The sequence below is a fragment of the Hordeum vulgare genome, chromosome 6H (assembly GCF_904849725.1).
Source record: "Hordeum vulgare subsp. vulgare chromosome 6H, MorexV3_pseudomolecules_assembly, whole genome shotgun sequence".
Lineage (NCBI taxonomy): Eukaryota > Viridiplantae > Streptophyta > Magnoliopsida > Poales > Poaceae > Hordeum > Hordeum vulgare.
This window is the reverse complement of record NC_058523.1, coordinates 378087916-378102108: the sequence shown is the minus strand read 5'-3', so window position 1 is coordinate 378102108 and position 14193 is coordinate 378087916. Positions and strand designations below refer to the sequence as shown.

At 48.5% G+C, this 14193-nt stretch overlaps 1 protein-coding gene across 1 annotated transcript; it reads left to right on the top strand.

The window, feature by feature from the left end:
• The first annotated feature begins 7381 nt into the window (after positions 1 to 7381).
• On the top strand, positions 7382 to 10907 carry LOC123401735 (phenylalanine ammonia-lyase). The gene is made up of 2 exons (XM_045095591.1): positions 7382 to 7836; positions 8896 to 10907. Exons 1-2 carry the CDS (start codon positions 7472 to 7474, stop codon positions 10643 to 10645), a joined length of 2115 nt encoding a protein of 704 aa, XP_044951526.1. The 5' UTR covers positions 7382 to 7471; the 3' UTR covers positions 10646 to 10907.
• The last annotated feature ends 3286 nt before the right edge of the window (positions 10908 to 14193 follow it).

The following is a 14193-nucleotide window of genomic DNA, read 5'->3' as shown; positions in this document are numbered from 1 at the left end:
TCCTCCTTTTTGCCTCACAACCTCCACCACACTCTATTCCACCTATAGTGTTATATCCATGGCTCACGCTCATGTATTGCATGAGAGTTGAAAAAGTTTGAGAAAGTAAGAGTGCGAAAACAATTACTTTGCCAATACCGGGGTTGTGCATGATTTAAATTCGTTGTGTGGGGATGATGGAGCATAGCGAGACTATATGATTTTGTAGGGATAACTTTCCTTGGCCTTGTTATTTCAAAAGTTCATGATTACCTTGCTAGTTTGCTTGAAGTAATACTGTTTTCATGTAAATAGTAAACTATTGTTTTGAATCTTACGGATCTGAACATTCATGTCACAAGAAAGGAGTTACGATGGACAAATATGTTAGGTAGCATTCCACATCAAAAATTCAGTCTTTATCACTTCCCTACTCGAGGACGAGCAGGAGTTAAGCTTGGGGTGCTTGATACGTCTCCAACGTATCTATAATTTTTTATGGTTCCATGCTATTATCTTGTCAACTTTCGATGTTTTGTATGCATCAATATGCTATTTTATATCTTTTTTGGGACTAACCTATTAACTCAGTGCCAAGTGTCAGTGTCTATTTTTTCTGTGTTTTTGACCTTTTTCATAGGAGAATGTTAAACGGAGTCTAAACGGAATAAAACCTGCGAAATGATTTTTTGCTTAACTAAAGATACGCAGGGGACTTGAGAACCAGGGAAAAGGACCCCGGGGGAGGTCACAAGCCCCCTAGACGCAGCCTGGGGGCGCGCCTAGCAGGCTTGTGGGCCCCCCATGGCTCCTTTGCCTACTTCTTCCGCCTATAAATTCTCTAAAAATCCAGAACTACCAGAGAGAGCCACGAAAATACTTTCCGCCGCCGCAAGCTTCTGTCTCCGCAAGATCCCATCTGGGGCACGTTCTGGTACCCTGCCGGAGGGGGGATTCGGACACAGAGGGCTTCTTCATCAACACCATTGCCTCTCCGATGATGCGAGAGTAGTTCACCACACACCTTCGGGTCCATAGCTAATATCTAGATGGCTTCTTCTCTCTCTATCCGATGTAATCTTATTTTGCGGTGTGTTTGTTGAGATCCTATGAATTGTGGATTTATGATCAAATTATCTATGAATATTATTTGAGTCTCCTCTGATCTCTTATATGCATGATTTCGTATCCTTGTAATTCTCTTCGAGTTGTGGGTTTTGTTTGGCCAACTTGATCTATAATTCTTGCAATGGGAGAAGTGCTTGGTTTTGGGTTCATACCGTGTGGTGTCCTCACCCAGTGACAGAAGGGGTAGCGAAGCGCGCATCGTGTTGTTGCCATCAAGGGTAAAAAGATGGGGTTTATATCTATTGCATGCATTTATCCCTCTACATCATGTCATCTTGCTTAAGGCGTTAATCTGTTTGTTATGAACTCAATACAGTAGATGCATGCTGGATAGCGGTCGATGTGTGGAGTAATAGTAGTAGATGCAGACAGTATCGGTCTACTTGTCTCGGACGTGATGCCTATATGTATGATCATTGCCTTAGATATCATCATGACTTTGTACGGTTCTATCAATTGCTCGACAGTAATTTGTTCACCCACCGTAATACTTGCTATCATGAGAGAAGCCTCTAGTGAACACTATGGCTTCCGGGTCTACTTCACATCATATTTTCAGCTCCACATTTCTACTTTGTTGCACTTTCCACCTTCAGATCTCACCATGCAATTAATCGTGAAGGGATTGACAACCCCTTTATAGCGTTGGGTGCAAGTTTGTTTGTTTTTGCGCAGGTACATTGGTGACTTGTCTTGATACTCCTACTGGATTTATACCTTGGTTCTCAAACTGAGGGAAATACTTACTGCTACTATGCTGCATCACCCTTTCCTCTTCAAGGGAAAAACCAACGCAAGCTCAAGAGGTAGCAGATAACAAGCATACACCGGCCACGTATACCGGGCGTACACATGTCACTTATGGTGTACGAAGGAAAAAAGGGCGTGTGCGGGCGTACATAGGCCACCTACGACGCGCTCGGCGCTCCCCGATAGAGTATTTTTAGATAATGTCCATCTTATCCTTTCTTATGAAAGGGTACATGGAGATCTAGGCCATGAATGTGTTTAAGAGCATCTCCAACCGTTTGCCCCCCCCAGCGCACCCGGCGAAGTGCGTTGGGCATTGATACGTCTCCAACGTATCTATATTTTTTGATTGTTCCATGCTATTATATTATCAACTTGGGATGTTTTATATGTATTTATATGTTATTTTATATCATTTTTGGGACTAACCTATTAACTCAGTGCCCAGTGTCGGTTTCTGTTTTTTCTGTGTTTTTGACCTTTTTCAGATAAGAATATTAAACGGAGTCCAAACGGAATAAAACCTTCGGGATGATTTTTTCCATAACAGAAGGGATCCAAAAGACTTGAGAAGCAAGGCAGGGGTCCTCGTGGGAGGTCACGAGCCCCCTAGGCGCGCCCCAGGGGGGCGCACCTAGGAGGCTCGTGGGCCCCCCGTGCCTCCTTTCCCCTACCTCTTTCGCCTATAAATTCCATAAAATCCTCAAACCAACATGGAGAGCCACAAAAATACTTTTCCGCCACCGCAAGCTTCTGTTTCCGCGAGATACCATCTGGGGACCGTTCTGGTGCCCGGCCGGAGGGGGATTTGGACACGGAGGGCTTCTTCATCAACACCATTGCCTCTCCGATGATGCGTGAGTAGTTCGCCACAGACCTTCGGGTCCATAGCTAGTAGCTAGATGGCTTCTTCTCTCTCTTGGATCTTCAATACAAAGTTCTCCATGATCTTCATGGAGATCTATCCGATGTAACTTTCTTTTGCGGTGTGTTTGTCGAGATCCGATGAATTGTGGATTTATGATCAGATTATCTATGAATATTATTTGAGTCTCCTCTGATTTTGTATCCTTGTAATTCTCTTCGAGTTATGGCTTTTGTTTGGCCAACTTGATCTATAATTCTTGCAATGGGAGAAGTGCTTGGTTTTGGGTTCATACGGTGTGGTGTCCTCACCTAGTGACAGAAGGGGCAGCGAGGCACGCATCGTGTTGTTGCCATCAAGGGTAAAAATATGGGGTTTATATCATATTGCATGAATTTATCCCTCTACATCATGTCATGTTGCTTAAGGCGTTACTCTGTTGTTATGAACTTAATGCACTAGATGCATGCTGGATAGCGGTCGATGTGTGGAGTAATAGTAGTAGATGCAGAAAGTATAGGTCTACTTGTCTCGGACATGATGCCTATATGTATGATCATTGCCTTAGATATCGTCATGACTTTGCGCGATTCTATCAATTGCTCGACACTAATTCGTTCACCCACCGTAATACTTGCTATCATGAGAGAAGCCTCTAGTGAACACTATGGGCCCCGGGTCTATTTTACACATTATATATTCAGATCTACATACAAAAATACCTAAAATACCTTGCTGCACTTTTATTTATTTATTTATATTTACCTATTATCACTATCAGATCTCACTTTGCAAGTAATCGTAAAGGGATTGACAATCCCTTTATCGCGTTGGGTGCAAGTTTGTTTGTCTTTATGCAGGTGCCTTGGTGCCTCATCTTGATACTCCTACTCGATTGATACCTTGGTTCTCAAACTAAGGGAAATACTTATCTCTACTTTGCTGCATCATCCTTTCCTCTTCAAGGAAAAACCAACGCAAGCTCAAGAAGTAGCACGCATTTGCACCAACGCTTTTTTCGGCCCGGGGGGATTAAGTTTCCATGCGCCCCTAGGTTTCGAACCCCAACGCACAAAAATTGAAAGTTGTCTTTCCCACTACAAAAAAACGAGACAATTTCGGCTACCATCATGCCATAGGTCGGGATCAACATGCCACAGGGTGGGCGATCGAACATAACCAAAGTCCGGTGATCAAAAGGGTAGGAACCATAGACGTAGAACTCAAACGACAGGCTCCTCCGCTGTTGGGCTAGGGGAGGTCGGTGTCGTCGTCGGTGTTGTGGGCACAACTTCAGTGCTCGACGTCATGGGATAGTGCTCGACATCGTGGTAGTGGTCGCCGCCGGTTCCGGCATCTGGTTCAAGATGAGGCCGCGCTCCGCCATGTACCACGCCTTCACCTACTCATCCATTGTCGACACGTCTGCGCCCCTGAGGCATGCCGGTTCGGTGTTCTTCTTCTTCACAGTGATGTTGGTCCTGAGAAGGTCGAGCTTGGCGTCGTGCTTCGTCATCAGCGTCGACCACCTCGCCTCCAATTTCTCCTCCCTCTTGGCGGCGTTGCTCTTGCCGTTGGCGATGCACCGTTCTATAGACGATTGCAGCCGTTTGGCAGCGGGTGCCGCGTCTCTCGCCGTCTTGGCTCTTTTGGTGCCATCGGGACACCCTTCTGCCGCTCATGAGGTAGGCGCGTCCGGGTTGTAGACGTTGTCCCTGGCCTTGGCGAGACTGAGCCGACACTCCGTCCATTTCTTGCATGACTCGTTCCTGGTGAACACATGAAGGAACTTGAAGTCCCGGTCACTGTTGTCCCGACGAAACATGTCGAACATCCGAACCATTCGCACAGACGAAGAACAAGTGTCGGTGAAGTAGATGGCTAGGCTAGGCCGGCAAGCGATGGGCATATCTTACGCTCAAAGTTGGTGTTGAAGCCGTCGAGCGCGACGCCATCGATGTACTCAGCTAAGAGCGCATACCCCCACAGTGGAGTCGAGAAGTTGGTCGATAATGCGACGCTCTGCTGGCTCCCTCATGCGCCTTGCGGGTACTGGCTGCCCTGTTGATGGTGATTGGTGAGGCAGAAGGTTCGCCATCCCTGCCGCGCGAGACGCCTCCTCCTGCTCCGCCGCCTCGTCCCTATATCTCTTCATGTTGAGCCTGTTCCACCGATCGACGGTGACCGCCTCCCGTTGATCAACGTCGGCCTTCCACTTCGCGTTTGTCAAGCTCGCGGCCTTTCCATCGGTGCCATCGGCTTCCTCTTCTTTGGCTGGGCGGAATCGGTGGCTTCGCGAGGGGACGCATACTACTTCAGCGGCATGGCGGGCGAATCTGGGCAGAATGGCGGGAGTGGCAGGGGAGAAGAGCGTAGATAATAGGAAAATGAAGGGAAACGGTGGGAAACTTGGCCGGTGTCGCCGACAATGCGGGCCCATGTGCCTTTTTGCTTCACCCGGTGCCCCTCAGGCGCCCCCCGGGATGCTGGGTTCCTCTTGGGTTCACCGGTTGTAATTTTGGTCCAAACCGGCAAAAAAAAACGAAGATATGGGGACGCGCGTGCGACCTTTTTTGGGAGCCGGTGTTAAAAATGGCACCCTGGTGGGGCCGTTGGGGGCGCGGCTGGAGATCTCTAAGAGCAACTCCAACGCGCTGACCCATTTCGTCCACCCGCGTCCGATTGGGTCGCGGCGGACATAAAAGTTGGCCCAACGCGCCGATTCAAACGGACGCGTGTCCATTTTTTGTCCGCTCGCGACCCATTCTGGGCGCAAAATTGGGCGTCATTTGCGTCACCTTGGACACGGAACGGACACGCGCCTCGCCCGCATGCTCCTTCCTGTGGCCCGTTAGTCAACGTCACAGTCTCTCCTTCGTATCCCCTTCCCTCCACTCGCCACCCGCAAGCACACAAACCCTAGGCTGGCGACCCCAATTTCCCTCGACCACCCTAGCTCTCCAGCAGCAAATCTATCGGCGGGGTGCCCCCTTCATCCCGGTGCGGGAGGCCTATTGGTAGATCTACGACGGCGGTGGGATTTGGCATCATCCTGCTCGCGGGATTTGGCGAATCCGGCCACCGACGGGCTGCAATTGCGATGGATTGGCTGGGTGCCGGTCCACCAGATCTGGGCAATCCCTCGGTGCCACATGGAGACGCTCAATCCGCCTCTAGCCGCTCGGGTCTGGCCCGCCGCAGGTTCACCGGCAAGGTCATGTCCGACCGTTGCCCTGGCTCGACGATGGCCCAAAAGCTTGGCGGCAAACCTTTGTCGTTCATAAAAGTGCGATGACTACTCGCCGCAGGTCATCCAACGCGTTTCTTGGACATCGGAACATCCCGGTTGGGCATTCGTGAAGTGCAAAAATGATGGGATATGATTTTTCTTCGGCCTTTTGCTCTTTGATGATTCGATGCAATTTCGGTAGCTTATTATTTGCTCAATATTGTGTGTAGAATGGATGCAATTTTTGGTATTGGAAAGAAAGAATACATCGATCTATTGATCTCACAAAATTTCCTAAATGTTCGTGCACTTTTATCTTGAATTGAAGGTACAGATAAGACTAAAGAAGACACCAAGGAGGAAGCACCGTCTAATGCTTTAGCATCAAAGAAGAAAGACGCTGTGCTTAAGTATCCACACATCAACAACGAAGTCATAGAGAAGAAACGTAGTCCAACTAGTAGGAGCAGTTAAGGAAGTTGGACATCTTTTAAAATGTCTAATTATGATTCTTGTTTTCTTTGGTTATATCCGTAGCGAAGAATTGGTAAAAAAATGTATGTATTAAATAGCATTTAATAAAATAGAAATAACGTTCAAATTCGAAGCAAAATGGATGATGGTCGGCCGCGGGGACGAAAAATGAATCAGCGCGTTGAATGCACGGCCAATCCATTTACAAAAAAAGGGCGGACATGCTAACCTAAATGGTTAAAAGATGGACAAAGCACGCGTCGGTTTGTGTCGCGTGGTTGAAATTGATGTAAGAGGTTGTATTGAAGAAGAAGAAGTGCTCAAAAGAATAGACTTGATTTTCCTTTCTGGGTTGGTGAGGCTGTTTCTCCCTTCCTTTTCCCTGCTCTTCGCTCCCACCTTTAGCTTTCTCCGCGGTAGAAACAAATAATGATTTTTTTCAGGACGTGCGTATGGAAGAAGAAAGATAAAATTAATTTTATGATAATTATAATATAAGTGACAAAAAAAGGTAACATAGATATGTATTTGTAGCTGTTCCCCGATCCTAGGCTTTCTCTCTTAATCTTCTCTGTAGGAGTATTTAGTAGTATAACCGTGGTGTTCCCTTCTCCTGGACCAGTCGACCTCGTAGTGCCTACGATGTTTATCTGGCAGTAAATTGCAGATTTTCAGTCATTACATTGAGCTAAACAAAAGAAGTTTTAGTATGAGTAATTGGGAGTAGGGGGTGATTAAGCATTAAAACGGGAGATATTTAAATCAGCAAAGTAGAAAATTAGCAAAACTTTGGCAGATCCACCGTATCAGTCACCAACCAACCCACTAGGCAAGGCAGTAGCACTGCTGCAGAGAGGAGCTGGATGGATGGATAGGGGTCCTCGCCCACCTAAACCCGCCTACCTCGCCACCCCGGCGCTATTTAAGCTGGCCACTCCGCCCCCGTTTCCCTCCAAGAAGAGCACATCACCATCTCCTCCGGCTCTTCTTCGACTCCCCTGCTCCTCTTCGCAGTTTGCCGGCCACCACCACCACCCACCGAGAAAATGGCAGGCAACGGAGCCATCGTCGAGAAGGACCCGCTCAACTGGGGCGCGGCGGCGGCCGAGCTCACCGGCAGCCACCTCGACGAGGTGAAGCGGATGGTGGCGCAGTTCCGCGAGCCAGTGGTGAAGATCGAGGGCGCCAGCCTCCGCGTCGGCCAGGTGGCGGCCGTGGCCCAGGCCAAGGACGCGTCGGGCGTCTCCGTGGAGCTCGACGAGGAGGCGCGGCCCCGCGTCAAGGCCAGCAGCGAGTGGATCCTCAGCTGCCTCGCCGGCGGGGGCGACATCTACGGCGTCACCACCGGCTTCGGCGGCACCTCCCACCGCCGCACCAAGGACGGGCCCGCCCTCCAGGTGGAGCTCCTCAGGTAACCAATTCAACACCAAACCTGTACTGTAGTGTTTATTTTCTTCTGCAACTTTGATCATTCAGCATCCAGATCACGCATGTTTGCTCGCTCCATGCGTTGCGCCCATCCGTCAGTGAGAGCAGTAGGAAACTTTTCGTGTTCCATCATGGTAGTGCTAGACTAACTTTTGCCTAGCTGTAGCCTCCTGAGGTTCATGTGCCATGGAAAGGAGCCTGGCAAAAATGGAAACAAAATACCACAGTAAATACGCCTCTCATCATGGTAGTGGCCAGAACCGTTACCTCATGCAGGTGTGTGCATCAGCACATCCTGATGGAGAAGGGAAAATAGACAGATCATACGCATTTAAAGTTGAGGCGTTAAACTGCGTGCCATGCTTGCTGCATAGATCGACGGTGACAAGTCGATGGAAGCAAACAGGACGCAGAGACGCACGCAGCAGTAGCAGCGAAAAGGAAAGAAATTAAGCAAGAGGCGGATCTAGTTAAGCGGATGTGGGCCGTGCCGGGGCTTCATCTGTCGGTTGGTTCGCGTCGCGTTCCCGCCACGCGAGGCCCGGAACACGCACAAGCACATGCATGACAGATGACACTCATGCGTACCCGATCAACGAGTCACGCGTAGGACACCTGCGCCTGTGCCGGTCGGGTTTAGTTTACATGCTCAGCGAAAATGTGCCAAGGAGAAGTCCGAGAACAAGATGAACATGATTATAGGCTGCGTAACACACCAAGATTTGCTCAGCTGACATTGAAGTTTTGTGTATTGCAAAGGAAAAGCTAGAAAAATGTTTAGATATTCATTGTATATGCAGTGCAGATCTGGTCATCTGACACTCATCCACATATCCAAACTGACACAAAAATAATTGTTTACTACTTCTGCGTTGTCTGAGCATCACGCTCTGACTTTCAGCTCTAACAGAGGGCATGATCCAGCGACTGTCTCTACGGCTACGTACTTGTATCTCCGTCATTGTGTTGGTAACTTGGTAGTACTATCTGTTACTTGACCTGCAACTAACCAACCATGTGCACGTCCTTGTCTTCCGTACAGGCATCTGAACGCTGGAATCTTCGGCCCCGGCGCCGATGGCCACTCGCTGCCGGCGGAGGTGTCCCGTGCGGCCATGCTCGTGCGCATCAACACCCTCCTCCAGGGCTACTCCGGCATCCGCTTCGAGATCCTCGAGGCCATCACCAAGCTCATCAACACCGGCGTCAGCCCCTGCCTCCCGCTCCGGGGCACCATCACCGCCTCCGGCGACCTTGTGCCACTGTCCTACATCGCCGGCCTCATTACCGGACGCCCCAACGCGCAGGCCACCACTGTTGACGGAAAGAAGGTGGACGCCGCTGAGGCATTCAAGGCCGCTGGCATCGAGGGCGGCTTCTTCAAGCTCAACCCCAAGGAGGGTCTTGCCATTGTCAACGGCACGTCCGTTGGCTCGGCGCTTGCGGCCACGGTGCTGTTCGACTGCAACGTCCTCGCTGTTCTCTCCGAGGTCCTGTCCGCCGTCTTCTGCGAGGTGATGAACGGCAAGCCCGAGTTCACCGACCACCTCACCCACAAGCTCAAGCACCATCCCGGCTCCATCGAGGCTGCGGCCATCATGGAGCACATCCTGGCCGGCAGCGCCTTCATGGGCCATGCCAAGAAGGTCAACGAGATTGACACGCAGCTCAAGCCCAAGCAAGACAGGTACGCGCTCCGCACGTCGCCGCAGTGGCTCGGCCCCCAGATCGAGGTCATCCGGTCTGCCACCAAGTCCATCGAGCGCGAGGTCAACTCCGTCAACGACAACCCAGTCATTGACGTCCACCGTGGCAAGGCACTCCATGGCGGCAACTTCCAGGGCACACCCATCGGTGTGTCCATGGACAACACCCGTCTCGCCATCGCCAACATTGGCAAGCTCATGTTCGCGCAGTTCTCGGAGCTCGTCAACGAGTTCTACAACAACGGGCTGACCTCCAACCTGGCAGGCAGCCGCAACCCCAGCTTGGACTACGGCTTCAAGGGCACCGAGATCGCCATGGCTTCCTACTGCTCTGAGCTCCAGTACCTTGCCAACCCGGTGACCAACCATGTCCAGAGTGCGGAGCAGCACAACCAGGACGTGAACTCTCTCGGCCTCGTCTCGGCCAGGAAGACCGCCGAGGCTGTGGACATCCTGAAGCTCATGTCCTCCACATACATGGTGGCGCTGTGCCAGGCCATCGACCTCCGCCACCTTGAGGAGAACATCAAGACCTCCGTGAAGAACTGCGTGACGCAGGTGTCGAAGAAGGTGCTGACCATGAACCCTACCGGCGACCTCTCCAGCGCGCGCTTCAGCGAGAAGAGCCTCATCACCGCCATCGACCGCGAGGCCGTGTTCAGCTACGCCGACGACGCATGCAGCGCCAACTACCCACTGATGCAGAAGCTGCGCGCCGTGCTCGTGGACCACGCCCTGACCGCCGGCCCCGGCGAGGCCGAGAGCGAGGCCACGGTGTTCTCCAAGATCAACAAGTTCGAGGAGGAGCTGCGGTCGGCCCTGCCGCGGGAGATCGAGGCCGCCCGCGTGGCCTTCGAGAACGGCACGGCGCCCATCCCCAACCTGATCAAGGAGAGCAGGTCGTTCCCGCTGTACCGCTTCGTCCGCGAGGAGCTCGGCTGCGTGTACCTCACCGGCGAGAAGCTGCTGTCCCCCGGCGAGGAATGCACCAAGGTCTTCCTCGGCATCAGCCAGAACAAGCTCATCGACCCCATGCTCGAGTGCCTCAAGGAGTGGAACGGCGAGCCCCTGCCCATCAACGTCTGAAGGATCGTCCGTGCCACCGTGGAGGAGAGGAGGAGGCTTCCAAAGTACATCCAAAAATAAGACGCTTAATCCGTTCGTGCATGTTCTTACTTCAGTTCCTGTCGCTTTTGCCTTTACTTGTTCGTGCGTTGGTGTTGATCGACGTGTGTTGTTAATTGTGTAGCTGCTCAGCCATGGCGGACCCGCAGCTTTACCTACAGATATTGTCGTTGTATTTTGGGGTGAATTATGCTAATACTACGTGGCTTCTTTTTTGCTTGTATTACTGTCTTTGCAAAATGTTTTGCTTTTACTATAATACAATATATATACATACTACATTCGTCTGGGTGAATCTTTGGTGCTTATGATTGCAGCAGAGATGTAGCTTTTCAGATTGCCTTTCTCCACACTGTTGGCTGCGAATCTAGTTTGTCACTCTCATTTCAGCCATCAGATGACTTCCATTTCACCCATCCTTAGCTAGTGAAGCTTCTAAATCAGTTGAGAGCACTTAACAGTACTAGCATCCCTTCGATTTGTTCAAAACAAGACACCTGGCTAGACTGATACATCCATATATGTAGATGCAAGACTTGTCTTCTGGATGTCGGTGTGAGCCCGTGACTTACTCTTTTATTTTATTTTTTATTTATTGAGATCGACTGTGACTTGCTAGCTGATTTTAAATTTGAAAAATATTTCAGTCATAACTGAGATCACTGAATTTTTCAGTTCTCATTTCGGCCAAAGGACCTAAATTTTCCACTTGAATTTGGTTAAGACTCCACCTAGTATTTTGAAATTCCAAATAATAATTTTAGAGTTACTTGAATTTGGTCCATACCCCACCTAGTATTTTGAAATTCCAAATAATAATTTTAGAATTACTTGAATTTGTCTGTACTAGCGTCATCGCTGAAATATTTTGACCAAAAGGCAATGGTTTTGATTAAATTAAGCTGGAGTAATTGCTAGTACACAGTTAAGTATGACAAAAGGCCCTTTGCACAAGTTGCACTGATGATGATTATCGCCATTAGTGGGCAAGCACAAATGCGCAAATGGATTGCAAAGCCAATCGCCCATGGGTTCGCCACTCCTACCTACCACATGCGACAACAGCATGACATGAAAGAATTGTAGTTGGCTAGCTGCCGTGCTGGTACTTAGAAAAAAAATGCCCAATTCGCTTTCAAGCTTCGCTCTCCCTCCCGGGTCTGAAATTGAAGGCAGCCACTTAGCTCGACATGATCTGCATCCCTTATCCGGTCATCACTGCTATGTCGGTCCTGTAATTTTGGCCTGCAATTGAAGTCCGACTTCAGTTTGGTTGGTTGAGGAGCGAGTGATGCCTGACCTGCATATGAGACTTCAGTGACGCACAAGCGATGTGCTGCTCTTCCAATCCGCTATTAATGTTCGGTCCCTATGCAGATTTTTCTTTTTTAATGGATGTGTGCATCACCTGATGCAGATCTATTTCAGTTCACCTAATACTGTATGTGTTAAGAGTTTCAGTGACATATAGTGGTTGGTCGTGCATTCATGTTCTCATCCGCTAACTGTTACTAGTAAGTATATTGGACCGAGCGAAAACTTTTCTCCTCAAATTATAGTGTGATGGCAACTCAACAGATCTGGACAACTTTGCTGTTTACCTACCACGGTTGCTACCCGGCACCAAACAAGTTGTCCAATGGGCAAATCAGGGGGAACACAAATAAACAGCATAGTACAAAGGCGTGTGAATGGATCATGTTTTTGGATTAGACATTATCGTATAAATATATATATTTTCATAATTAATTGATGACTTATTCTAATTGAACGGCCCCGACCAACCTTAGGTTGTTCATTCAGCGAGAATTAGTGAGATGCCAGTGCTGGGTCCCAAGAAATCTGAAAACAACACAATTTTACAATATGCAATATACCTACCACAGCTTGCTTGCAGACAATAACAAGAGCTACTAGTCAGTGAATAAACTGAAACAAGATATCGATGACATGCTGCCTGAGGTTGCCCCAATAGTATGATCTCTTCTTCTGACCGAGTATTGAGGCAGACAGTTCCAGCTAAGCTTAAATGACAGAATGATAACATTGTTAGAAACATAATTGAAGACTTTCATAAGTAACATTATAATTCTTATAAGGATTTGTTCTAATATAATACTTATATATGCAACAGGGAGGTGAGGTGATTAACCTGTCAAAGTCTTGGTCAGTAGATGATGGAAGGTGCATATAAGTCGCACACTCAAAGACAGCTAATGCAACATGTAGAGCATTATCTAGAGGCCCCCTGTTTTGAATCATTGAACTGAAAAAACAAGTGTAAGACTGAAGGTAGGAATGTCATGTTCATCCATTCACTGGATTCCTACGACCAAGTAGTGTAATCCGAGCATCTCCAACAGCCGCATAAAAATTTCGTCCGTAATAAAATTTTAGCATGCAACTATAGCATTTTTATTACGTGTGGATCAACATTGCTTTTTTCAGATACCAAAAAACGCGTGTCCAAAAGACACGCGGTGCAAATTATGAAGCGCGCGCGATCCGTCTTAAATTTGCAGCCTGAAAGCCAGTGCATCCAACATTTACAACGCGCTGACGCTTTTTATGCGCGTCCAATTTTATAGTGTCTGCTGAAGGACCGTTTTTTTACCTCCGGCACACAAAACACCAGGTCTTTTTTGTGTGTCTGTTGAAGATGTTCTATAGAAAAACGGCCATTTCAACCAGAAAAAAATTAAAGATAAATTGTCTGTACAATAATGATTCGCTCTACGAGCCAATTGAGAAGCTAGAACATGTATAGGCTCTGTTTCCTATCTGTTCGACCGACTAAATTGAAAAGCAATATTGCATCTTGTAAACCTGCATGTCAGTGGCATACCAGTATACCACTACTTGCATCTGTGTGCGAGTTGAGCACATAGATTGAATACCTCTAATACAAAACACTTTCATTGACTTTAGATCAATTGTTATAAGGCTTCTAAAAAGATCATGCTACTCTGTAAGAGAGAGATATAGAAACAACATTTGTTGTTCGTGATGTGTATCATGCTGCGCATGTTTAAATTAGGTGCATCATGTGTCACCAATTAGTACCATGTGCAGCTAACCAGCCATCTCGGTTGTTAGCTAGCACTAGCACCATATGCATCATATTCCTTTATCTTGCCGCAAAGCTGCATCTAATCCCCAATTAATAACATTAAGCAGCAGAGGATAGACCTACTTTTGCATCTCAAACAAAATAAAATTACATCGAGATTCATGGACCATGGGACGATCACTTTTGTCAGAACGATGTCACCACTCCTGTACCGAAGCCGACCTGACCTTGTTAATGAAAGACGAGAAGTCTTGTGCACATGCCCCTAAAGACCAACGCCCCGGAGTTGTAGCCGTCGCCGTTGAATCATTGAACGATTTGAAAAACCCGACACCAAATCTCGTCATTGTATACGCATGGCGAAAAAGCCAAACCACATCGCCCCAACAAACTGGTAGAAATATATGTCGGCGTTTTGTCTAATCCGTCCCAATGGATG

What these genes read in the sequence shown, in the direction of transcription:
- LOC123401735 (XM_045095591.1), top strand. Translation starts at nt 7,472, where the DNA reads ATGGCAGGCAACGGAGCCATCGTCGAGAAGGACCCGCTCAACTGGGGC. An exon ending in CTCCAGGTGGAGCTCCTCAG is followed by an intron (nt 7,837 to 8,895) that starts GTAACCAATTCA and finishes TCTTCCGTACAG; the next exon opens with GCATCTGAACGCTGGAATCT.